Source organism: Dasypus novemcinctus, chromosome 6, assembly GCF_030445035.2.
Source record: "Dasypus novemcinctus isolate mDasNov1 chromosome 6, mDasNov1.1.hap2, whole genome shotgun sequence".
NCBI classification, from domain to species: Eukaryota; Metazoa; Chordata; class Mammalia; order Cingulata; family Dasypodidae; genus Dasypus; species Dasypus novemcinctus.
Genome location: NC_080678.1, coordinates 35003198 through 35030318, shown reverse-complemented (window position 1 = coordinate 35030318; position 27121 = coordinate 35003198). Strand labels below are relative to the sequence as shown.

General features: G+C 40.8%; 1 protein-coding gene and 1 pseudogene across 1 annotated transcript in view; one reads left to right on the top strand and one right to left on the bottom strand.

Moving 5' to 3' along the window:
- Window positions 1–27121, top strand: part of DNMBP (dynamin binding protein) — a 129653-nt gene that overhangs the window by 37799 nt on the left and 64733 nt on the right. Inside the window, exons 3-4 of the mRNA XM_004459196.4 lie at window positions 915–1037; window positions 24946–26949. Coding sequence (XP_004459253.1) covers window positions 915–1037; window positions 24946–26949 — 2127 coding nt within the window. The remainder of the gene's footprint in view (window positions 1–914; window positions 1038–24945; window positions 26950–27121) is intronic.
- On the bottom strand, window positions 9254–11507 carry LOC139439146 (ras-related protein Rab-1A pseudogene; annotated as a pseudogene).

The window sequence follows — 27121 nt, the reverse complement described above, 5'->3', positions numbered from 1 at the left end:
GGAGTGTTCTAGGTGAGATAATTGCTTGTTCAAAGGCCCAAGAGTGAGAGAAAGCATGGAAAACTTGAGGAACTGAGAAAAGTTGGGTATGGCATGGAATATGAGTGGTTGAGGAGGGAAAGATGGGCTAGAGAGAGGAGCAGAAGCAAGATCGTGGAGGGCATAGCACACTATCATAAGGTGTTAAGGAAATGGGAAATCATGAAAGTGTTTCCAGCATGATCAGGTCTGTGTTTTCGGAAGCTTGCTGATGGAGATTGAAGAATGACAGAAAGGGGCAAAACTGAAGGCGAGAGGCCACTTGGGAGGTTGCTGCAGTAATCTAGGTGAGAGATGATGAGGACTTGGGCCAAGACAGTGAGGCTAGAGATAAGTGGACAGATACAGGGGATATTTAGAAGGTAGAATAACTAGCAGGCCCTGTATTTCTACCACCACTCATTAAAATCCTACCCTTCTTCAGAGATCGGCCTCATATGCCACCTTTTTCATAAACTACATCCTGTTCTTCCTGACCTATTCTCTACCTTCTCCAAACTCCCATAACAATTTGTGTACCTATGTTGTGACTCTTGGTTTCAGAATTAAATTAGTGTTTATCTCTGAATTAGATTTTATGTCTGATCTAGATCGTGAAATCTTTCAGGTCCAAGACAGTCTTGCTGATTTTCCCCTCTGTAGGGCAGCTGGCCTATAGTAGCCTCTAATAAATGCTTATTGAATTGAATTGCAAGATCTCTGTTCTGCATGCATGTAATTTTGTGCACTAAACTTTTTCCTACAGTAAAATCTCTAATTATGAGTGAATTCCCAAGGCAGGGTCTATAAATGGACTTAGAAAAAAGTTTTTTTTTTCCTCAGTCCAGATGGAAAAAAGAAATTTCAACATTGGAAATGTTTGCTTTTATTTTCAGGACAGTTCCCCAGCAGTTTTGTGGAAATTGTGACTATTCCCAGTCTAAAAGAGGGAGAAAAGTTGTTTGTTTGCATCTGTGAATTTGTGTCCCAAGAATTGAACAGTCTGCCCCTCCATCGAGGTAAGCTGGAACAGAAAGACTCTTTAAAAATTAGAACGTGCAGTTTGCTAGTTTTGACTAGATCTCTTTTTTAATTTTATAACTGACTAACCTCTTTTTTTTTTTAATTAGAGAAGTTGTAGGTTTACAGAAAAAACACGCATAAAATACAGAATTCCCATATACCACCTGTCTTAGTCACCCAAAGGGGTGCTGATGCAAAATACCAGAAATTGGTTGGTTTTTATAAAGGGTATTTATTTGGGGTAAGAGCTTACAGATACCAGGCCATAAAGCATAAGTTACTTCCCTCTCCAAAGTCTATTTGGAGCAAGATGGCTGCCGACGTCTGCGAGGGCTCAGGCTTCCTGGGTTCCTATGTTCCTGGGGCTTGCTTTACTCTGGCATAAGGTTCCTTCCTTCCTGGGGCTGGCTTCTCTTTCCTCTGGGTGCTGACTTCCTGCATCTTCAGCATCAAGCTCTACTATCAGAAATCCCCAACTCTGTTCTTCACCACGCCTTTTATCTGTGAGTCCCCACCCACCAAGGAGTGGGGACGCAATGCCCTAATCATAACTCAGTCATGTCCAGGTACAGATCAGATTGCAAGCATAATCCAATATTTCTACCAATATTTTGGAATTCATCAATTATATCAAACTGCTATACCACCCTATTATTAACACATTGAGTTAGTGTAATACGCATGTTAAAACTGATGAAAGAACATTTTTATAATTGTGCTATTAATCTATAGTTCATGGTTTACATTAGAGTTTACTATTTGTGTTGTACAGCCCTATGTTGTTTTTTCGTCTCCCTCCCCTTAGAACCTCTGATGACCACTGTCTTTATATCAATGTTAAAAGCTCTTCAATTACTAGAATAATAATAAGTCTACTTTAGTCCATAGTTGCATTCCCACCTTATATTTTTTCCTCAATCTTGAGGATTTTGGTATGGTGATGCCCACTCTGCTTCCAGTTGAGAGCGGTCTTAGATTCCATGGAGCAGATGGATAGAACTGTCTCACTTGCATTGTAGGAACTCTGTTTTTTGGGATGGGTGTTGTCTATCATCGTCCTTTTGTTAGTTGTCCTGGGATAGTCTGATGAACTGGAGAGTAGGTGTTGGCTGCAATTCTACTGAGATTCAGGGCTCAACTGACATGAAAAGCCAGAAGATTTAAGTCTCTGGGACATGTATTTAACAGATATAGTGCTAATTATAGTTTCAAATAAGAGGGACAGAAAAGCCATGTGTAGGAAAATTATAAATGAGTCTAACTCTGATACATTGGGAGAGAGATTATCATATATTATAAGGTAAGGCTCATTGACGGGGTGCCAATTTCTGGGCTTGTCTGCCCAGTTATAGTGTCTAGATGTCTCTAGATCCTTTAGAAGCACTCCTGCTTGAAGCATTGTTTACTGTGGAAGTCAGTGAGATCCTCCTGAGACATGCAAAGCATAACCTCTGGAATGACCTCCCAACTTACTCTGAAATCTCTTAGACATAAAAACTCATTTGCATTTAATATCTTCTCTTTTAGTCTAGGTCTTTTCCCAAATGTATCTCTAGTTGGCCCTTGGTAATAATCCCTCAGTGCCAGAGAACTCATCCCCAGAAGTCCTATGCCAGGGGGAAGGTAGTGAGTTTATGTGCTGTTTGGCTTAGAGCGTGACCACATTTGAGCAACAAGGAGATTTCCAGGAGGTAACTCTTAGGCAGTATATATGACTAGGCTAAGTTTCAATTTCATAAGACAAAGTTCCTAAGTACAAGCATCAGTATCAAGGGCCTGGTGTATTGGTCTGTCCTCCTTCACTAGGCACTATCCACATACTCTAGATATTCTCACTACTCTATTAGAGAATGTAGCAGGACTCCTAGGATAGAAATTCAATATCCCATTGGTTAATGTGTGGGTTTCCACCCACCGAGACAACATCCCCTGACTGTGTTAACACATTCATATTCCATAGAAGCATGCCTCAGGTGTACCTCTCCCCACACATACCTGCCCCCACCAACATCTCACACCAGTAATCCTCCTCTGCCACAGTTGCAACCCTTCTGCAATCCAAAACCTCCCCCCAAAAAAGCCAAAAATAAAAATAAAATAATTTTTTTTTGCATTATGCCTTTCATCACCATAAGATCTTTTATGTATACTGACAGTTTCTTCTGTGTGTTTTCCTAGTGTCTTACTTTTTTTTCACTTTTTTTTTTTCCAAGAAGTTTTATGTTACAGAAAAGTCACATAGAAAATGTAGGGGATTCCCATATACTCCACCCATTTCTTCCCTCCACATACTCCCCTACAATAATATCCTACGTGAGTATGGTACTTATATTACAATTGATAAACAAATTTCAAAGCATTGCTACCAACCATGGTCAGTGGTTTATACTATGGTTTACATTTTGTACCATACACTTTTATAGTTTCTGACAAAACGTATTATGGCCCACATCTGTCAATGCAAGATCATGCAGAATGATTCCAGTGATCCCCAAAACGCTGTGTGTTCCACCATTCTTCCCTCTTCCCTCTCCTTGGAACCTATGGCAACCATTAAGTTCCAATTTTTGAAGAATAAGGTTCATAGTTACATGCCTTACTGTTGAGGGCTTGACATACTGGTCTGCTTTCTTTTATTAGACACTGCCTTTCTACTTGAGAGAGTCTTGCCCTCTTTTTGAGAACGTAACAGGACACCTTAGGATGAGAGTTTAATATTTTCCTGTTTATTATGTAGGTCTCCACCCACTGAGATAACACCCTACGACAAGATGAACACATTCATATTCCATAGAAGCATACCCAAGTGCACCCTTTCCCGCGTACTCCACCTCCACTGACACCCCGCACCAGTGACCCTTCCCTGCCATATTTGCCAAAAGAATATTCCTACCATTGTAGTTTCAACCACAGACCTTCAAATCCCCAGAGTTCTCCTCTCCCTTCTCCTGGCCCTCCCTCCAGTTCCATAAATATTCCAACAACCCAGCCTCCCCACCCTGCTTACCCTCACGTTCCAGAATCGATGACCCCACTTACATCCCTGCACCACCATCACCCCCATCCACTACCAAACTACCCTCTTCCCCTTATCATGGGTTTTGCCCATATTGACCACTGGCTCACCACACTCTACTCCTTTTCTGTCTCCTGACAACCTCTCTTTCAGACTCTAGTTCTGTCTGTCTGCTCAATATGCTTTGGCCATGTCTTCGAGGTCCTTTAGTGCCTGGCTTACTTCACTCAAAGTAAGGTCTTCAGGATTCATCCATGTTGTCCTATGTGTCAATACTTCATTCCTTGTTACAGCTGAGTAAAAATCCATTGTATGTAGATACATTTTGCTTATCCATTCATCTGTTAATGGACACTTGGGTTGCTTCCAACTTTTGGCAATAGTGAATAATGCCACTATGAACATTGGTGTGCACATTATCTGTTCATCTCCCTGCTTTCAGTTCTTCTGGGTTATACCCAGCAGTGGGATTGCTGGATCATATGGCAATTCTATAGTTAGCTTCCTGAGGAACCACCAAACCATCCTCCTCAATGTTAGCACCATTCTCCATTCCCACTAGCATCCTCTCCACTATTCTCCAACACTTGTAGTTCTATTTTTTTAATAGCCGCCAGTCTAATAGGTATAAGGTGATATTTTATTGTAGTTTTGATTTGCATTTCCCTAATAGCTAGTGAGGTTGAACATCTTTTCATGTGCTTTTTAGGCATTTGTATTTCCTGTTTGGAAATGTGTCTATTCAGATCTCTTGCCCATTTAAAAAAAATGGTTGTTTGTCTTTTTATTTTCGAGATGTAGGATTTTGTTATGTATTCTGGATATTAGGCTCTTCCTGGATATGGGTTCCCAAATATTTTTTCTTGTTGAGTAGGCTGCTTTTTCACTTTCTTGATAAACTCCTTTGAAGTGCAAAAGTTCTTAATTTTAAGAAGGTCCCATTTATCTAATTTAAAAAAAAAAATTTATTTATTCCCCATCCCCCACTTTTTTTGGGCGCTTACTGTCTTCTGTCCATTCGCTGTGTGTTCTTCTGTGTCTGCTTGTCTTCCCTATTGGGGGCACCAGGAACCAATCCTGGGACCTTTCAGAGTGGAAGAGAGGCACTCAATCTCTTGTGCCACCTCAGCTCCCTGGTCTGCTGTGTCTCTTTTTGTTTTGTCATCTTGCTACACCAGCACTCCACATGAGCCAGCACTCTGTGTGGGTCAGCACTCCTGCACAGGCCAATATTCTACATGGGTTAGCACTTCTGCATCAGCCAGCACTCCACATGGGCCAGCTCTCCACTCAGGCCAGCTTGCCATGTGGGCCAGCTTGCCTTCATCAGGAGGCCCCGGGAATATGGTATACTGGAGCCCAATTGCTTGAGCCACATCTGCTTCCCCCATTTATCTATTTTTCCTTTTGTTGCTCATACTTTTGGTGTTTATTTGGCCTCATGTGGGAAGCTGGCATTCAACCATTGAGCCAAATCAGCCCCCATGAGTTGTTTTTTTCATTTGTTTTTGTTTGTTGTTCACTTTTGTTTTTTCAGGAGGCACCGGGAACCAAACCTGGGACCTCCCATGTGGGAAGCAGGATCTCAACTGCTTGAGCCACATCCACTCCCCAGGTGTAAAGTTTATGAAACCATTTTCTACTACAAGATCTCGTAGATACTTCCCTACATTATCTTCAAGGTGTTTTATGGTCTTGTTTCTTATTTAGGTCTTTGATCCATCTTAAGTTAATTTTTGCAAGGTTATAAGATGGTGATCTTCTCTCATTCTTTTAGATTTGGATATCTAGTTCTCCCAGCACCATTTGTTGAAGAGGCCATTCTGTCCCAGTTGAATAGGTTTGGTGGCCTTGTCAAGTATCAGTTGACCATATATGTGAGGATCTGTATCAGAACTCTCAATTTGGTTCCATTGTTCAGTATGTCTATCTTTTTGCCAGTCAATACAATGCAGTCTTTTTTTTTAAGATTATTTATTTATTTATTTCTCTCCCCTTCCCCCCCCACCCTGGTTGTCTCTTCTCTCTGTGTCTATTTGCTGTGTCTTCTTTGCCCGCTTCTGTTGTTGTCAGCGGCACGGAAATCTGTGTTTCTTTTTGTTGTGTCATCTTGTGTCAGCTCTGTGTGTGTGTGGCGCCATTCCTGGGCAGGCTGCACTTTCTTTTGCGCTGGGTGGCTCTCCTTATGGGGCGTACTCCTTGTGCGTGGGGCTCCCCTACGCAGGGAACACCCCTGCGTGGCACGGCACTCCTTGAGCGCATCAGCACTGTGCGTGGGCCAGCTCCACATGGGTCAGGGAGGCCGGGGGTTTGAACCATGGACCTCCCATGTGGTAGATGGAGGCCCTAACCACTGGGCCAAGTCAGCCGCCCCCTGTTCTTTTTTAATATAGGCATTTATGGCTATAATTTTCCCTCTCAGCACTGCTTTAGCTGCATCCCCTAGGTTTTGATATGTTTTGTCCTCATTTTCATTCGTTTCAAGGTAGTTACTTATTTCTTTTGCAATTTCCTCCTTGACAAACTGATTGTTTAAGAGTGTATTGTCTAACTTTCATATCTTTGTGCCTGTTCTGGGGATCTCTGGCCCTTATTAATTTCCAGCTTCATTCCATTATGGTCAGAGAAATTATTTTGTATAATTTCGAATTCAATGGGACTTGTTCTGTGACCTAGCATGTGATCTGTCCTGGAGAATGATCCATGTGTGTGTGAGAAGAATGTCTGTGCTGCTCTATTTGTGTGTAATGTTCTGTATATGTCTATTAGGTCGAGATTCTCTAACATATTATTCAAGGTCTCTTCATTCACCCTCTGTTGAGATGTTCTAATGGTGATAATGGTGTATTAAATTCCCCCACTATAATTGTAGAGACATCTTTTTCTCCCCTTGGTTTTTCCATTTTTTGCCTCATGTATTTTGGGGTATCCTGGTTAGGTGCATACATATTTATGATTGTTCTTTCTTCTTGATAGATTATCCCTTTTATTAATATGTAATGTCCTTCTATTAGTCAGCCAAAGGTGTTTTGATGCAAAATACCAGAAATTAGTTGGTTTTTATAAAGGGTATTTATTTGGCATAGGAGTTTACAGAAACCAGACCATAAAGCATAAGTTACTTCCCTTACCAACGTCTATTTTCACATTTTGGAGCAAGATGGATGCCAATATCTGCAAGGATTCAGGTTCCTGGGTTCCTCCCTTCCTAGGGCTGGCTTCTCTTTCCTCTGTGTGCTCACTTCCTGGGGCTCCAGCTTAAGGCTTCAGCATCAAACTCCAACATCAAAAACCTTCAATTCTGTCTTTGCCATGCCTTTTATCTGTGAGTCCCCACCCACCAAGAGGTGGGGACTCCATGCCCTACTGATGCAAGAGGTTTACTTGATTATGTAATCAAATGTAATCAGTATAATCTCATATGCCCAGAGGAAAAGACCAGTTAACAAACATAATCCAATAATTCTTTTTGGAATTCATCAATAATACCAAACTGCTCCATCTCTTAAAATAGTTTTGCATTTAAAGTCTACTTTGTCTTCTATTAGTATAGCTACTCCCACCCTTTATTGGTTATTGTTTGCATATAAAAATTATATTTTAACCTTTCACTTGCAGTCTCCTTGTTTCCCTGGGTCTAAGGTGAGTTTTTTATAGACAGCATATAGATGGGTCATATTTCCTTATCTATTCTGCCAATCTGTGTATTTTGATTGGAGAGTTTAATCCCTTAACAGTCAATGTTGGGGAAACAGATGTAGCTGAGTGATTGAGTGTCTGCTTCCTATGTACAAGGACCCAGGTTCAATTTCCGGGACCTCCACGAAAAAAAAAAAAAATAGAATATTCATTGTTATTACTGTCAAGGCAGTACTTACATTAGCCATTTTTTCTTTAGGTTTATATGTCATATTTTATTTTCATTTCTCTTTTTATCCTTTTAGTTATTCTTACTAATAATTTTCCTTTCTATACTCTCCTCCAATCCTTACCTGTTTTTTTCCTTTCAACCTGCAGCACTCCCTTTAGTATTTCCTGAAGAGCCGGTCTCTTATTGACAGACTCTCCTATTTACTGCTTATCTGTGAATATTTTGAGTGCTCCCTCATTTCTGAATGCCAGCTTTGCTGGATACAGAATTCTTGGCTGGAATTTTTTTTTCTTTTAGCACCTTAGCTATGTCAACTCTCATCTCTGTGGTTTCAGATGAGAAATCAGCACTTAATCTTTCTTTTTTCAGTTTGATATTACTTCCAGTAAGTATACTTATTAAACATATCTTCAGTTGTTTTGTCACATAGTGTGCAAGAAATTATAACATTCTGCAGCCACAAATTATATGCTGAGTATGAAGAAACTATTAATCAGGTTGTGTACTCTTTCCATTTATAACTCTACAAGGAAGAATTAGCAAATCAGATCTTACATATAACATCTCACTAAACTTTATGCATGGAAAGTGACAGACACTGGTTGTGCTGTTTGATACAAAATGGCTGAACCTCAGAACACTAAACCTGACATCTAAACATGCCAATATAAACATCTAAACAAAATATTTTCTAACCAACCATAGGAAACAGTCTGGTATCAGGAAAGCAATAAGGATTACACACATTATTTTTTAAACCAGGAAACAAAGGTTTAAAACAATTCTGAGGGAAGCAGCCGTGGCTTAACTGATAGAGCATCCGTCTACCATATGGAGGGTCCAGGGTTCAATCTCCAGGGCCTCCTGAACCACGTGGTGAGCTGGCCCATGCGTAGTGCTGCAGCACACAAGGAGTGCTGTGCCACACAGGGGCGTCCCTGTGTAGAGAAGCCCCATGTACAAGGAATGCACCCAGCGAAGGAGAGTCGCCCAGCGTGAAATAAGCACAGCCCCCACAGGAGTGGTGCCGCACACATGGAGAGCTGATGCAGCAAGATGACTCAACAAAAAAGAGACACAGTTTCCCAGTGCCGCTGGATAATGCAAGTGGATGCAGAAGAAAGAACACACAGTGAATGGACAGAGAGAGCAGACAACAGGAGGGAAGGGGGGAGGAATAAATAAAATAAATCTTTAAAAACAAAACAAAACAGTTCTGAAAATGAAGTTAGCTGTCTTGAATCAAGGGAATGAAAAAAGTCAATATTGACCGTTTACAATCTCTGACCTTTGTGGAGATGGTAGAATCTGTTGTACTTTATATACAGTACAATTCAGGCAATTTTGTTTTTTCACTTGGGTTCAGATTGCAAATTCATTGCTGTGAGAAAAGGATGGAAGCAAATTTTAGCAACAACCTCCACCTAACTGCTTGACTGGAGTGCTCTGAATTTTAACATTGGACTTCTCTGTACCACCAGCTGTTGCTCCAGAGCCCTGCTTTTTAATCTCAGCTGCCATCATTAGAAAAGACTATTCTACATTCATTGCATTTTTAGCACTGGTTTCCAAAAACACTTCCAAGGGAATCAGTAGATTCCTTTGCTGTTATGTAGTCTACTACTTTCTTTGTGATCAAATCACATTTGTTCCCTACCAACAACTTGGTGACATTTTCACTGGCATAATGATCTATTTCTTGCAGCCAGTGTTTAACATTATCGAAGACTCCTAATCTGTCACATCATACACAACTGTGATGCTGTGGGTTCCTGTGTAATAAGTGGAGGTGGTGGTTCAAAATCTTTCTTGGCTGGCTTTGTCCTATATTTGAAGCTTGATTGTTTTCCTGTCTAAGTCTATAGCTTTTATTTTGAAATCTACACCAATTGTGCTGATGTAGCTTTCTGTGTAGGTATCATCTGCATACCTAAGGAGGAGGCAAGACTTTCCAACCCCAGAGTTACCAGTCAGAAATAACTTGAATAAATAATCATATTCAAGCACTTAATCTTATCAAGCTTCCCTTGTATGTGATGGATCTCTTTTCTCTTGCTGCTTTCAGAATTCTCTCTTTGTCTTGAACATTGACAATTTGATAAGTATGTGTCTTACGGTAGACCAGTTAGGATTTATATTGTTTCGAGTGTGCTGTACTGCCTGGACATGTACATCCATGTTCCTTGAGAGAATTGAGAAATTTTCAGCCATTATTTCCTCCAACACTCTTTCTGCCCCTTTCCCTCCTCTTCTCCCTCTGGAATGCCTATAATATGTATGTTTATGTGTTTTGTTTTGTTTTGTCATTCAGCTCTCTGGGTCTGTAATCAATTTTTTCTATTTTTTTATCTATCTTTTCTACTATCTGTGCAATTTTTAGATGTTCTATCTTCACTGTCACTAATTCTTTCCTCTGCCTATTCAAATCTGTTATGTTGCTTCCAGCATATTTTAAATTTTTTGCCTTGTGTCTTTTATCACCATCAGCTATATTATCTTTTTATTTATGTTTATGATTTCTTCTGTATGTTCCCCTAGTGTCTTCTTAATATCCTTTATCTTTTCCTTCACTTTATTAAGTTGATTCATGATATTTGTTTGGATATCCTTGATTAGTTTTTCCACATTCTGTTTCTCTTCCTGTTTTTCAGTTTTTTCACTTGACTGGGCCATGTCTTCCTGTTTCTTAGTATGGCTTGTAATTTTTTGCCAGTGTCTATGCATCTTTTTATCTTGATGGGCTTATTCAGTTGGTTAGCTTCCTTTCTACTCCAGGGTTTTTAAATTTCATTTTGTTTTGTGTTGAGGTTCCTCTTTGGCACTTGGTTCCACTTATTCTGTGTTCTTGTAGTTGTCTATGTTCCCCTGAAAAAAATATTAAGACTATAGAAAAGGAAAGAAAGAAGAAAAAAATAATAAAAGATAGAAAAGGAGCCATAAAAGAACCAGGAAAAAAAATAAGTAATAAGAGTGAAAAATCATAAAAGTAAAAAGGAATAATAGTAAAAAAAAAAAGGTGGAATTAAAAAAATGAAACAAAAAAAAAAGTAGAATAAAATAAAAGACTGGAAAGATGAGAAGAGAAGAAAGAAAATGAAGACCAAACAAGAGAAAGTGGAATGAAAGAAAAGCAACAGAAGAGGGGGGAAAGAAAGAAAGAAAATAAACTAAGGAGAAAAAAAGGGGAAAAAAGAAGGGAAGGAAAAAAAGGAGCAAAGGAAAAACAGGCTTCCCTTTTAGGCCACTAGCAACCATCTCATGATGCTGGTACTCAGCAATGAATTACCCTGCAGTCTGCCCCCCCTACAGATAAAGCACCTGCTTTTAGAGAATAAAATAAAGAATAAAAAATAAAAATAAAAAATATAAAAAAACAACCTTTAATAGCATTTTACAGTGGCCACAGTATTTTCACACAAATAAAGCTCATTTGATCCTTACCATGGACCTGGGATGGAGCAAAATAGGCATTAACTGAATTTCATAGATAATAAAACTGAGATTAGGAAATTATTAACTGCAGATAAGAAGTCTTGGCCCCAGAAGGTGAACTCATATGTTACCTGAATCTGAGCGCATTATTGACTGTCACTATTCCATGCTGGAGCCATACTTCAGACTATATTTTTCTCTTTTTTCCCCATCAAAACTGACAGAGCTTTACTAACAACATTACCACATAGTAAAGCCTGACAGTAGAGTGGGAATTGTGGTATATAAATTATGAGATACAAAACAGCCCATATAACGACTTTACCTTTAGATACTATTAAAAATGTTCTTGCCATATCTAGTTTTAAAAAATTGCTTAAAATGAATAGTTGTAGCCCTATCTCAGTAATATTCCAGGTATTTCTCATTTCTTACATTCTGATAGATATATGAACTTCTAAAGATGAAATATATACCATTTCAATGAGTATATCTGATTAGTTCCATGTATTTCTGCATAAACATAGAAACCAAGAGAGTTCCACACACTGAGCATTATAACCAATCCAATTCTGCAATGACTCAGAAGAGTCATTACATTACATTTTAATGTAATATTGCTACTTGCTATTTTAGGTATTGTACTAAAGGGATAGGCCTAATTTCTTAAGCCATTGCATTTGAGAGAGAGAAAGAGAAAGGCCTAGCAAACTTTCTAACCCTAAGCTGGTGAGAAGAAAGGAATGTTGGATTTTGACCTTATTCCTCAAAATCTATTTGTACTTCCCTTTACACACAACCTCTTCCTCTGTTCTGTATGCTTCCTTGCTAATCAGTGTTGGGAAAGCAGACAGTAATAGATGAGGATGTTATGTAACTGGGAACCTTGTCTGCCCTTACTCATAATTTCCCTGTAGTTTACTTTAAAACAGATCTCTAGTTTACTTTAGAATAGTTAGAGATAGAATGGAGCCAGGGAAAGAGCACAGAGCTATCAGAGGATGCAGTTAGCATGGACTTTTCTTTCCTTTCCCTGGTTCCTGGAGTAAATAGTAGGTGCAAGAACACTTTATGTGACATTATGTGTTGTGAGTAGAACATGATGAGGAATTTGAAGCTGTGTCTTCTGGAATTAACTTTTTTGCTTCATAATTACATGTTGTATAGCCAAGTAAAAAAGCAAAAGAGATTTTCCACCTTTGGAAGTGTGGTTTAATAAGTTCTGAACTTGCTTGGAAGTTAAAATCTGCCTCAGAAGTCCCAGGGCAAGCTGGGAGATGTTCAAGAGGAATCTGGTGTGTATGTTTACTGAGACTGACTCAAGGTCAGGCTGGGTTCTAGAAATCTGTAGGTCTTATCTTGACTAACTTTTAGTCCAAAGCATGAGGGGACGGGGCAATACTTAGGGGATACTTAGGGAAAGGGAGAAGAGAACAGGAAGAGATGTGCTGATTTTCAGTGGCTTTGTCTCATTCTCTTTTTTTGAAACTGCTTAAAGAATTTTGAGTAAAACAATGTTACATTGTAGTGAATAAAGAATGTATTTTACTTAGTATTCAGAACTAATCAGGATAGTGTTTTCGCCACTCTGTGAATCCTGTTTTAACATTGATTGTAAGTCAATATAAGTACATAGCACTGAATAAAGCATGTATTTATCTTAGTTTTGAAAACTAATCAAAATAGTGTTTTCACAGTGCACTATGTGAACTATATTGATTGTAAGTGAATATATCCATCAACCTTGTGGGATCTAAGCCCCCTCTTGATTTAGAGGTAGAGAGGACATCACCATCCCAGGGTCCACAGAATGGAGGAATAAAATATGGATTAGAATAGACTTACTGGTATTCTACTGTAGAACTATTGTGACTCTAGCAATAGAAGAAATTGTACCATTGATGTAGAGACAGTGGCTATGGTAGTTGCAGGGAGAGGAAGAAGAGTTGTGATGTGGGGCATTTTCGGAACTTGTAGTTGTCCTAAATGATATTGCAGGGACAGATGCTGGACATTATATATCCTGCCATAATCCACTGAATGGACTGGGGGGGAGTGTAAACTACAATGTAAACTATAATCCATGCGGTGTAGCAGTGCTCCAAAATGTGTTCACCAAATGCAATGAATGTGCCACATTCATTGATGATGAAAGAGGTTGTTCATTCATTCATGATGAAAGAGGTTGTTGATGTGGGAGGAGTGGGGTAGAGTGTGGTGTATATTGGAACCTCTTATATTTTTTAATGTAATATTATTTGTGATCTATGTATCTTTAAAAAAAAAGAATTAAAAATAATTAAAAAAAAATAAGTCAATATAAGTAAATAGCACTGAATAAAGCATGTATTTTAGAAAAAACCAACAAGCACTGTTACAGTACAGGACATGTCCTCCAAAGTATGTGTCCATGTATGCAACTATATTTTATATTGTGATACATACAAAGAATTAAAATAAACTACCAGAGTGAAAAGTCTCTGCATACGGGGGCTGAGGGATGGCTCCGCTGCTGACTGAAATCCAAATTGACCCGTCAGCTCTCTTTCCTTCTATGCCTTTAATGTCTCTTCTAGCTCTGTATGTCTTCTGCTTTGAAAAGCCCAAGCCTTTGAGGATGGGGAAATTAGGTGTGCCTACCAATTGTGTCTTTTTCTGGGAAGCTTAGCATGAGACACAGAAGTGATTTTAATTCCTCTTGTAGTTTTTCACACATGACAGTTCTTATCAACAGGTATTAATTTTGCTAGTTGGAAACAAAATCGCTAAAAAATTAAAGTATTGTTTTATTCCACGCATAGTTTATAAAACTTGAATCTAGGTTTCCTGATATCCAAGTCTAGTGCTTGAGAAGGCCCTTTCTCCTTCTCTGGTTGAAAATTTTTTCCTCATTAGATCGGTATTTCTGCTTATACAATAGATATTCCTCTATCCTTACCCTATACTACTACTAAGCCTGTTTCCTATTGTTTCTTTATCTTTTTTAGTAAGCCTCAGTGTGGCAATGTAGCTTCTCTTCTGTAAAAACAAAACAAAACTTTGGTGATAGGGGGATTTGGGAACTTTAACAGTGTGTGAGATAATATTTAAGATCTGTTGTGTTTTATCATGCCACCTTTTTAGTTAATTATCATTTACCAACCTTTTAGAAATGTCATTAGGATTAATAAGAGAATAGAATATATATATATATTCTAATATTCCTAATATATTAGGATTAATCAAGGAATATATATATATGTGTGTGTGTGTATATATCTGTATGTAGTATATGTCTTAGTTTGCCTCAGGGCAGCTGATACAAAGTACCTGAAATAGATTGGCTTTTTTTTTTTTAAAGATTTATTTATTTCTCTCCCCTTCCCCCCCACCCCGGTTGTCTGTTCTCTGTGTCTGTTTGCTGCATCTTCTTTGTCCGCTTTTGTTGTTGTCAGCGGCACGGGAATCTGTGTCTCTTTTTGTTGCGTCATCTTGCTGTGTCAGCTCTCCATGTGTGTGGCGCCATTCCTGGGCAGGCTGCACTTTCTTTCGCGCTGGGCGGCTCTTTTACGGGGCACACTCTGTGTGTGGGGCTCCCCTATGTGGGGGACACCCCTGCATGGCAGGGCACTCCTTGCATGCATCAGCACTGCGCATGGGCCAGCTCCACATGGGTCAGGGAGACCCAGGGTTTAGGTTGGCATTTATAATGGGAATCTTATTGCGGGTAAAAGCTTAGAGTTCCGAGGCTATGAAGTGTCTAAATCAGGCACCATCAGAAATGCTTTCTCACCAGAATGAGCCACTGGTGATCCTGGCGTCCTTCCATGTGATGATCAGGCATATGGCAGGTCTCACCTTCTCAGCCTTGAACTGCTTCTTGGGCCCAGCTCCTTTTCCATGGCTCTGTATTCTGCTGATTCCAGCAGACCTGGAACCTCTCTGAGCTTGTCAGGGCTTCTCTGCCTTTCTGCAGCTGTAGGTGAACCTGTAGTTCTCACTCTTACATAGTTAGGTCAAAATGGCAGAGCTCCCTTTTCCCATATCTCTCTGTGTCTCGTTTATATAAAGTTCCAGTAAGAGGACAGAGACCCAACCTGAGTCATGCCTCACTGACATAGTCCAATCAAAAGCAATGTAATCAAGGGAACTAAAGTGAGTCTAATGCACTCAAAATCTAACGCCACGTATATATATATATATACACACACTTAATGGGTAAGAATCCTAATGGCCCTGGGTTTAAATCTAACTCCACCACTTAATAACTGACTTTGGGCAAGTTACTTAAGTTCTCTCGGCCTCGGTTTCTCTACCTACAAACTGGGGATAATAACACCTCCATCAGGGAAGTTGTGAGATAAAATGAGGTTATACATGTAAAGCATCTGGCACAAGGTAAATACTCAATAAATGTTAACTATTTTTATTATTCTTAACCTCAGGTTTGCAGGTGAGTTTCTGGGGACATTGTTTCCTGATAATTAAATGTGAAGTTTTGTGCAAATGGACACTTTTTTGGGGAGAATGTATCTGGAATTGGAACTACAGTGGTTCTTCCAGCAGGTGTCACTCTTTCTTCTTCTCCTGAAGCTGTCATTGTTTTGGACTGTTCTTGTATTTTGAGTTATGTTTAAACTCAGAAACAACACTATCTTCCAAAAGAAGAGTCAATGCAGGTGGTCAGTTCCACTGGCTGTCCTAACAAAGAGGAAAAAAGAGAGAAGACACACATGCTCACATGTGCATGTGCACCCAAGAATGTGATAGGAGACTGAGAAATAGGAGAGGAAGAAAATAGTGCATTTTACAGGGAGTGATGGACTATTACTAAACCTTTCCTCACATAACACAGAAGTCCAGTAAAAAATGAAGGTGAAAATCACAAATGGTACTTCTCAATCAAAGCACACGAGTTGTAAATTTGCAGTATTAAAGTTCTTGTATTATGCTTTTGTTTGGAAGCTTGAATAAAACTTGTGGTCAGTGTGCATAAAAGCAGAGTTCCCTGAGCATTTAGAGAAACACATGAGAGGATTCAGTGAGGAACCGAATACTGCAAAGTCAGATGACTTATATTCAGCTTCTAAGAATACCCACATTTTGTTCTTGTCACCTTATTCCTAGTGCATTTCTAGTTCAAATATAAAAATGCAACCAGAGGGAACAAGCAGTTTGGATAAGATTAACTGTGTATGAGCCAAAGGCTTAGGCTGACCTTAAGGGTCACCATACTTGCTATTTTTCTGTTTTCAAGATCTGCTCATGTTATTCCAGGAGTTCCTCATGTTGATGCCTCAGAAGTCTGAAAATGATCACTAGGTAGCCCCCATAACTAAGGAGTCACCTTGGATCCCAAGGGACTAGCTTGTGTGAATCCTTCTTCTGAAAATTAGAGACTCATGCGAGAACTCAGAAACAGGGCTTATAAAATGAGGGTTTGAACTGCATTGTCTCTAAGGTACTTCTTGGAGTCTAAATTGTTATTTTATGTATTTATTTAGAGGTATCAGGTGCTGGGGATTGAACCTGGGATTCATATGTGGAAAGCCAGTGCTCAACCACTAAGCCACATCAGCTTCCCTGGGTTGGTTTTTTGCTTGTTGTTTGTTTTTTTTCAGGAGGCACTGGGAACTGAACCTGGAACCTCCTGTGTGGGAGGTGGGTGCTCAACTGCTTGAGCCACATCCACTTCCTAAATTTTGATTTTTCAAAGTCACTTATATTAAGTAGAAATAACACAGAATGACAGTCTGCTAAGTAATAAAGATTCTTAAATCAGTTAGCCAGCAGAAAATAGAAAGGAAAACAAGTTCTGTTATACTGGATTCATAGATATCTGGCAAAACAAAGGAAATATTGTAATTTTCCAGCTTTCAGAAAGCCCGCCATTTCAAAACCAGCAGAGTGGGAGTTGTAACACGCTTTTTTCCTTCCTGCTCACCAAGCAGTCTTTTTTTTTTAATAAGATAGATTTATTTATTTATTTCTCTCCCCTTCCCCCCCGCCCCACCCTGGTTGTCTGTTCTCTCTGTGTCTATTTGCTGTGCCTTCTTTGTCCACTTCTGTTGTCAGCAGCACGGGAATCTGTGTCTCCCTTTTTTGGGTCATCTTGTTGTGTCAGCTCTCTGTGTGTACTGCGCCATTCCTGGGCAGGCTGCACTTTCTTTCACACTGGGCGCCTCTCCTTACGGGGCGCACTCCCAGCGCGTGGGGTTCGCCTATGTGGGGGACACCCCTGCGTGGCAGGGCACTCCTTGCGTGCATCAGCACTGCGCATGGGCCAGCTCCACACGGGTCAAGGAGGCCCGGGGTTTGAACCGCGGACCTCCCATGTGGTAGACGGACGCCCCATCCACTGGGCCAAGTCCGCCGCCACCAAGCAGTCTTGGCACCTGTGAGTTACCTCCTGGCCATGATGGGATGGCCTTAGGACCAGTAGGGAAAAATCACTTGTTTATAATTCTCAGTGCCCCAAGCTCTAACCAATGGCTATGGAACAACAAATTATGGGAATATAGAAATATAGAACCAAAACACTATTTTGGGGGAACATACTAATCTACTCAAAATGATATCAAATCAGTGAAAAATTTATTGGGTGCCTATCACTAAGTGTAAAACCTTATGTTCAGTTGCTGCATAGTAAACTGAAATACAAGTGTCAGCATTAGTAACATAAGCAGTCATTTCTTTTGTAGCCAAGAAGAATGGTTTTTTAGAAAAGCATACTAAAGTTTTACAATGCCAAGTTGCATTAGGGTGAAAACATAAGGATATCCTTTGGCTAGGTTGGTAATTAAACTTTTTTGGACAGCTCCAGAATGAACTTATTTTTTTAAATATATTTTGGGTAAAAATAGGGTTATTATGGGAAGAAGTCCTTGGCAATAGGCTCTTCATGTTTGAGCAGGGAAGGAATATGATAAAATCTTAATTTGACATCAGTCATTTGATAGAGTGGAAGAGAATGTCTGAAGGCAAGATTTTAAAGGTGAGAGTTGGACTAGGGTGGTAGTAAAAAAGTAATGGATGGAAGAAATATGAAAGAAGAAATTACAGGAAATAAGGAAGTTGGCAGCATGGAGCCAATTTTGGATGGAAGATATAATTTATTTATCTGGGAGCTGAGGTTGAAAAACAATCATTAGCAAATGGACTTTTTTTTTTTTTCTTTTTGAGGTATGGAGGGCAGGGATTGAACCTGGGACATTGTATATGGGGAACCAGTGCTTAACCACTGAGCCACATTGGCTTCCCTGAGTTGGTTTTATCGTTTGTTTTGCTTGTTGTTTTTGTTTTTTCAGGAGACACCGGGAACTGAACCCAGGACCTCCCATGTGGGAGGCGGGCACTCAGCTGCTTGAGCCACATCCACTCTCAGCAAGTGAACATTGAGTCCTTGCTGTGATAAGGCTTGTGCCAGACCCTTGAAATACAAAAGAGAAGTGATATATGCCATTCAGGATCCCATAGTCTACTTGAGAAGCTAGGACAGGACTAATTTTTTAAAAATCAAGGGCATATAAGTTGACATCTTAAAAGCCCAGTTTTTAATATGCTTGGTTATAATGTGAATCATATGATTTTGCTAGATAATTTGCCACCTAGTTTTATTTTACTTGGGCCAGTTGCATTTCATGAGCACCCCAGCTCATGACGGGGAAAGTTGATTTAAGTTCTGAGTGAGAGGAAAGTTGAAATAAAATTAAAATTAATAACTCACAAAACAAATATAGTTCATAGCCAGATAATTAAGAATTTATTTTAAAACAACTGAGTATAAAGCTATAGAGTAATTTTTTAAAAACTGGGATGAATCATATAAGACTCAATTTTAATTTCAGTTTTTTCTTTTTCTTTTCTTTTTTTTTTAGGCCAGTAGGACTTTATTGGGAAATGGGGCAAGGAACAGAGCTTGCTGAGAAATGGGAGAGAAAGTCAGAAATACACACCAAAATTTGGTGCGACCCCTCTAGGCAGAGAGAGCCTTTATTTTTTTCTAGAAACAAACTGTGCCCTCATTTTACTCATTTTTTTTCAACAGTAAGACAAACATATGATAACTATTTAGCTCATATTTTGGACAATAACCTGAAACCTCAATATAGCAAATATTAGTTACTTTCAAAAATGAAAGTGCTGATTACTGGAACCCTCTTTTAAGATTTCATTATGGTGTATTTTCAAGATCGCTTAAGAAGGCCCCTGGAGAAAATGAAGATCTTATTGTCCATACCCTAATCCTCCAGAAATGAACCCATTTCTGAAGACTTATGTATTAGACAGCCAAAAGGGTGCTGATGCAAAGTACCAGAAATCTGTTGGCTTTTATAAAGGGTATTTATTTGGGGTAGAAGCTTACAGTCCCAAGGCCCTAAAGAGTCCAAATCAAGGTTGGTTTCTCACCAAAGTTAGTTGCCTCATGTTGAAGCAAGATCTCTGTGAGGGTTCAGCCTTCCTCTCTCTCAGCTATAGGCTGCCATAGGGATTGTTTCTTTCCAGACCTTCTCAGCTGTAGGCTGCAGACTATGAGGCGAATGGCTCATCTCTCTTCCAGGGGCCTCAGGATCAGAGTTCTCTCCTCTTCCGTGTCTATGGAGCTCTCTCTCTTACTGTTCTTCTTCAGGGAGTGTCTGTTTTTATAGCCCACTGCGGGGGGTGGAGACTCAACCCTGAGTTACACCCTACTGAGGTCTAATCAAAGCCCTAATCTTAACATAATTTAATCAAAGGCATCTGAGCTGAATCTAATATAATCAAAGGGGATCACACCCAGACGAAGAGACCAGTTTACAAACATCATCCTTCTTTTTGGAATTCATAAATAATATTAAACTGCTACAACTTATTTCTTGACTGTCTCCTATTTGAGACTGAATACAATTTAGTATGAGAAATCCATGATGACTACCATTGAAAGGGATATATTGGGCCTGAATATACTATTTTATCATTTGTAAATTGATCCAATAACACAGACTGTAAGAAAAATCTTCATAGCAGCATTTCTCAAACTTTTTGTTCTCTGAATATATTTTGTCCCTTTATATTCTTAAAAGTTATTGAAGGAAGTAGGTGTGGCTCAAGCGATTGGGCTCCTGTCTACCATATAGAGGTCCAGGGTTTGATTCCTGGGGCTTCCTGGTGAAGGCAAGCTGACCCGTATGGCAAGCTGGCCTGACAGAAAGCCGGCCCATGCAGAGTGCTGGCCCACTCAGGAGTGCTGCCCTGCGTGGAGAGCTGGCACAGCAAGATGATGTAACAAAAAGAGACACAGAGGAGGGACAATAAGAGATGCAGCAGACCAAGGAGCTGAGGTGGCACAAGAGATTGAACACCTCTTTCCCACTCCAGGAGGTCCCAGGATTGGTTCCAGGTGCTCCTAAGGAGAAGACAAGCAGACAAAGAAGAACACACAGCAAATGGATACAGAGGAGCCAATGTAGCTCAGTGGTTGAGTGCCAGCTTCCTGCATACAAGGTCCTGGGTTCAATCCCCAACCCCGGTGGTTCAAAAAAAATATATTAATGAGACTCCAAAGAGCTGTTGTTTATATGGCTTATATCTTTTGATATTTACTATATTAGCCATTAAAACTGAGATATTTTTAGAAAATATTTATCAATTCATTAAAAAAACATATATAATACATACATAATTAGCATGTATAACATTTTTATGGATAACTATGGTTTTCCAAACAAAAAAACGTAGTTAGAAGAGTGACATTGTTTTACATTTTTGCAAAGCTCTTTAATATCTGGCCTAATAGCAGAAAGTTGGATTCTCTTATTTGCTTCTGTATTCAATCTGTTGCAGTATGTCATTTTGGTTAAAGTATATGAGAAAATCCAGCCTCATACAGATAGGTAGTGGGAGATGGGAGTATTAGTCTTTTCAGACAATTATGAATAGTCTTGTTTCAAACTCCACCAAAATGTGACAAGTGGAATTTCTTAAAGATTAGTTGCAGCATGAAATCTGAATTTTCTTTGAATCTTTTTTTATTAAAGTTAATAAATCACAAGGAATGTTACATTAAAAAATGTGAAAAAACAAGAAACATAAGAGGTTCCCATATAACCCACTTCCCACCCCCACCACATCATTTTTGTTAATTGTATTTTTTTGAAGATATATACATCACCCAAAAAAGTTACACTAAAAAATATAAGAGGTTCCTGTATACCCCCACTCCCCACCCCACTCCTCCCACACCAACAACCTCCCTTATCATTGTGGCTCACTTATCGTACTCGGTGAACACATTTTGGGGCACTGCTGCACTACACAGATAATAGTTTACCCTGTAGTTTTCACTCTCCCCCAGTACATTCAGTAGGTTATGGCAGGATATATAAGGTCTAGCATCTGACCCTGAAATATCATTAAAGACAACTCAAAATCCCACAAGTGCACCCACATCACATCTCTTCTTCCCTCTCCCTGCCCTCAGCAACTACTGTGGCCACTTCTCCACCTCATTGCTAAAATTTCTTCTATTACTCGCCACAATAGCTTTATTTATTTATTTATTAGATTTATTTATTTATTAGATTTATTTATTTATTTCTCTCCCCTTCCCCCCCCTCACCCCAGTTGTCTGTTCTCTGTGTCTATTTGCTGCATGTTCTTCTCTGTCTGCTTCTGCTGTCAGTGGCATGGGAATCTGTATTTCTTTTTGTTGCGTGATCTTGTTGTGTCAGCTTTCCATTTGTGCGGCGCCATTCTTGGGCAAGCTGCACTTTCTTTCGCATTGGGTGGCTCTCCTTATGGGGCACACTCCTTGTGAGTGGGGCTCCCCTACGCGTGGGGCTCCCCTACACGGGGGACACCCCTGCATGGCACGGTACTCCTTGTGTGCACCAGCACTGTGCGTGGGCCAGCTCCACATGGGTCAAGGAGGCCCGGGGTTTGAACCGCGGACCTCCCATGTGGTAGACAGATGCCCTAACCACTGGGCCAAGTCCGCTTCCCCGTCACAATAGTTTTATAGTAGCATATCAGTAAGTCCACTCTAGTCCATATTTTATTCCTCCATTTCGTGGACCCTGGGATGGAGATTTCCCCTCCATCCCACCTCTAGATCAAGAGGGGGCTTAGATTCCACATGAATGATGGATTCATTTCCTTTGCTTACAGTTGTAGGCACTCTTCATCAAGAGGGGGCTTCGATTCCACATGGATGATGGATTCAATTCCTTTGCTTACAGTTGTAGGCACTCTTGATTTCTCTGGTGTGGTTGACCATCTTCACCTCCCTGGTAGCTGGCCTGGGTAAGACCAACGAACCAGAGAGTAGGAGTCACCACTCTGCTGAGGCTCAAGGCCCACATGGCATTTGGGCAGTCCAGAGATTCAAGTCTTCTGAGTATGGACCATCCCTAGCGCCAACCACAGGTTTAGTAAAAGTGACAGAAGAGGCATGTGTAGAAAAGTCACTTCTGAGTCCAGCTCTGTCTCACTTAGGAGCACAAACTCCAAAGTAGGGTCCTCTGACATGGCACAGAGCTCCAAGTCCATCTGCCATGCCTATATACCCTGTGGATCTCCATAACCTTCAGGAGAACCAGTACCTAGGATTATATCTACTTTGGCTTTCTCTGGGGTCCTGCTGAGGTATGCATAAGCGCAACTCCTCTGATGACCTCCCAACTCTTTTTGGAAGACCCTTAGCCATATCAACTCATTTGTCTTTGCTATTTCCCCCTTTTATTCAAGGTTAAAGAGCAGTTTTTTTAACATTTGATCAAACATGTAGACTGAGATATTCTGCTGGTCTGAGTTGACCCTTTTATTCGAGGTCTCTTTCTAGTTGCTTCTCCAGTTAGTGATTGGTAGTAATCCCTCGGTGCTAGGGAGGCTCATCCCCAGGAGTCATGTCCCACATTGGGGAGAAGGTAATGCATTTACATACTGAGTTTTGCTTAGAGAGTGGCCACATTTGAGCAACATGGAGGCTCTCAAGAGGTAACTCTTAGGCACCCTACAGCTCTAGACCTAGTTCATATTTCAGGCACACAGGCTTCTAAGCATAGTCATCAGTATCAAGGGCTCATTGTTGAACCGTTCTTCCTTGTTGATCTTTGCTGTTGTACTTGGGGGATTATTGTTGTTCTTTTGGGGAATATGAATTTATTAGTGAAATTTTCATACTCTGGTACACCAAAATCCATTGGTCACTTTGCCTTTGGAATGAATCTTTTTTTTTAGCCATGAATAATCATTTTATAACATCATTTGTTGATCATTTGGAAAATGCTGGTTCATTGAGTTATACAGATTTTCCAGAAGTTGACTACTTCATTATACAATACCAAAAATATATATACTTGTTAATATCTCTAGTAATCTCATCAGAAAAATTTCAAGTATGGGAAAGCTGTCAAGCACATAGTGGTCAGTACAAATTTTCCAAAATTCTAATTTCCCTTGAAAGTTGAAATTTTATTATTGACAACAAATATTGCCACCTGTTTTCACTGATGTTACAGACTCACTTTCATTTTGGAAAAAATGTCTGTCAAATACCCAAGCCTAAATAATCATAGTTGTCTGTCAGTCATTCTTTCAAGTAAAGATTTTGTACTGTGGGGAAAAGTAGCTAGTTCAGCTTGCAACTTGGTCACACAAGTGCTTTTCCTCGAGACAACCCTTGTTCTTCAGTTGCAGCAGAAATCCTTTAGGCATACTTCCCATTTCATCACACAGAGACAAAAGATGTGTGGATTTAACAAGACTAATGATTTTTAAAATTTTTAAAACTTTTTTAAGATTTATTTTTTATTTATTTCTCTCCCCTTCCCCGTACTCCCCCCTGTGTGTTCTTCTGTGTCCACTTGTATTCTTGTCGGTGGCACTGGGAATCTGTGTGTCTTTGTTGTGTCATCTTGCTGTGCCAGCTCTCTGTGTGTGCAGCACCGCTCCTGGGCAGGCTGCAGTTTTTTCGTGCTGTGCGGCTCTCCTTACAGGGCTCACCCCTTGCGCGTGGGGCTCACCTATGCAGGCAGGGGACACCCCTGTGTGGCATGGCACTCCTTGCGCGCATCAGCACTGCGTGGGCCAGCTCACCACATGGGTCAGGAGGCCCTGGGTTTGAACCCCGGACCTCCCATGTGGTAGGCAGATGCTCTATCAGTTGAGCCAAATCCACTTCCCAAGACTAATGATTTATATTGTGTTATCAAGGACCTTCTTAACTGAAACTGGCATGGCAGTGAAGAATACAATGACTACTCGTACAGTTTGTTGCCATTGCCTTGGTTCGTGCTAAGGTGCCAGCTAGTTTATCCAGCATTGCTTTTGCACAATCACTGTACATGTCAAAGCAGTGGAAAATGTAGATAAAGTCCTAGTATTATTATGAAAATAGTTTGACCTCACAGACCCTCCTCCCCCCAGTTCCATGGACCACACTTTGTAAACCACTGATTTAGAGGCCTATTCTAAGTCACTAAATTGTTAAGAGTTCATTTTCTTAGAACTCTGAGTGTATATGTCCTTGAATTTGATAGACGTTAAAGATGATCAACTGTACTATTATAGTACTATTCTGCTGGCCCCATCATGGACATCATTATGTTTGCTTCTTCTCATTCTTTAGGTGACCTTGTGATCCTCGATGGTGCTCCCACTGATGGCTGGCTGCAGGGTCGAAGCTGCTGGGGTGCCCGGGGCTTCTTCCCATCTTCTTGTGTTCGGGAGCTCTGCCTCTCCTCCCAGAGCCGTCAGTGGCACTCACAGAGCGCCCTGCTTCAGATTCCTGAGTATTCAATGGGACAAGCCCGGGCCCTGATGGGACTTTCTGCGCAACTGGAGGAGGAGTTGGACTTTAGAGAGGGAGATGTGATTACCATTATTGGAGTTCCTGAACCGGGCTGGTTTGAAGGGGAGCTAGACGGTCGAAGAGGCATTTTTCCAGAAGGTTTTGTAGAGCTTTTGGGGCCCCTGAGGTCTGTGGAAAAGTCAGTAAGTTCTGGAAGTCAAGATGGGTGCATTATTAATGGAGTAGGAGCTACTCCTCTAGGAGAAGAAGAGAGAACGCCAGAAGAAGATGCAGGGCAACCAGGGACCTATGGAATTGCCCTCTACAGATTTCAAGCCCTGGAGCCCAATGAGTTGGATTTTGAGGAAGGGGATAAAATCCAAATTCTGGGGACCCTGGAAGATGGCTGGCTGGAAGGATCACTGAAGGGCAGGACAGGCATCTTCCCTTACCGGTTTGTAAAGTTATGTCCAAATACAAGGGTGGAGGACACCACGGATCTGCCACAGGAAAGCTGCCAAACCAAGGTCCCTGAAAGTTCTTTGGATTGTTTGGAGAATTCCTTAGTAGTGGAGGAAAAGAGACATGAATCTCATGAGTCTAGAGCTGAAATGTCCAACTGTGTTACTTCTGAAACATCTCCTTCTCCTCTGGATCATCTGACTTCTGAGTATGAAGTAAACAAAAACGCTTGTGAGGATGGAGGCCTGTTAGGAGGGCCCCCAAGAAGCCCAGGCATGGAGCAGGAGAAGTCTCTTGCCAAAGACTCTTCCATGAATGATACTTTAGAGGTAGCCAATGGCATTTCCTCCCAACCTAAGGGACCTTTTCATCCCAAATGGAAAGAAAACCAGTATTGTTCTACAGCAGGAGCAGGCCACCAAAGCTCAGAAAAGTACTCTCACCTTCTTCCTTTCGAAGCAAGGACTAGAGACTACTCCATCCCACCTTCCAAAGGAGCATATTCTCAGCTAAAAACTGTTCAGAAGCCAGTACCCCCTCCTCACAGATTTTTGATTTCAGACTCTAGGGGCGCCAAACTCAGTCAGTTGAATTCTCAGCTGCAGGGCATGTCGAGAAATGCCAAAAAGCACCACAGATCCAAAGAACAGGTGTCCCACTTTAGCACTGTTTCAGAGCGATCAGAGACGCAGCCTGGTTCGCACGGCAAGGGGCTCGCTATGGAAGCAGCAGCACTTTCACAGGGAGATGACAGCACCGACCTGGACACCAAGTTGACACAACAGCTGATGGAGTTTGAGAAGAGCTTGTCAGGGCCCGACACAGAATCAGATAAGATTTCACGCCATTTTTCCATCATGGACTTCAGCTCTGAAAAGGATATTGTCCAAGGTTCCTTGAAATTAATCACCCAGCAGGAGCTACCTGAAAGGAGAAAAGCCCTGCGGCCACCACCACCCCGTCCCTGTACTCCAACATCCACTTCTCCCCATTTGCTGATTGACCCGAACCTGAAACCTGCACCACCCTTGGCAATGCGACCCTCTCGCCCAGCTCCTCTGCCTCCCTCAGCACAGCAGAGAATGGATGCAGTATCCTCCAGGCTGCTAACAGGGAACCGTCCCAGCTGTGAGACCCTAGAAAAGGAAGGCTCTGAGAATACCGAAAAGACTCTGAACCGAACATCCCCATGTCCCTTAGTGTTGGTGAGGATTCAAGAAATGGAGCAGGACTTGGATATGTATAGAAGGACTCAAGAAGAACTAAACTTAATTTTGGAGGAGAAGCAAGATGAATCTGTAAGGGCAGAGGTCCTGGAGAATCTTGAGTTGTATGAGAGCAACATTGAAAGTTTAAATATGGAACTCCAGCAACTTAGAGGTAAGTGATGAATAATAGCTATTCCTTTCTTAACACCCATTGAGGGACCTGTTGCAGTCTTTGATCGACAGTTAATGCCTTGCTTTTTCATGACCTAATTTCTTATTCTGTCACCACAGTTAGTCTGGAGATGGCCTGTGATCATGGTAGCCTCCTGATTTCATTTACTGCT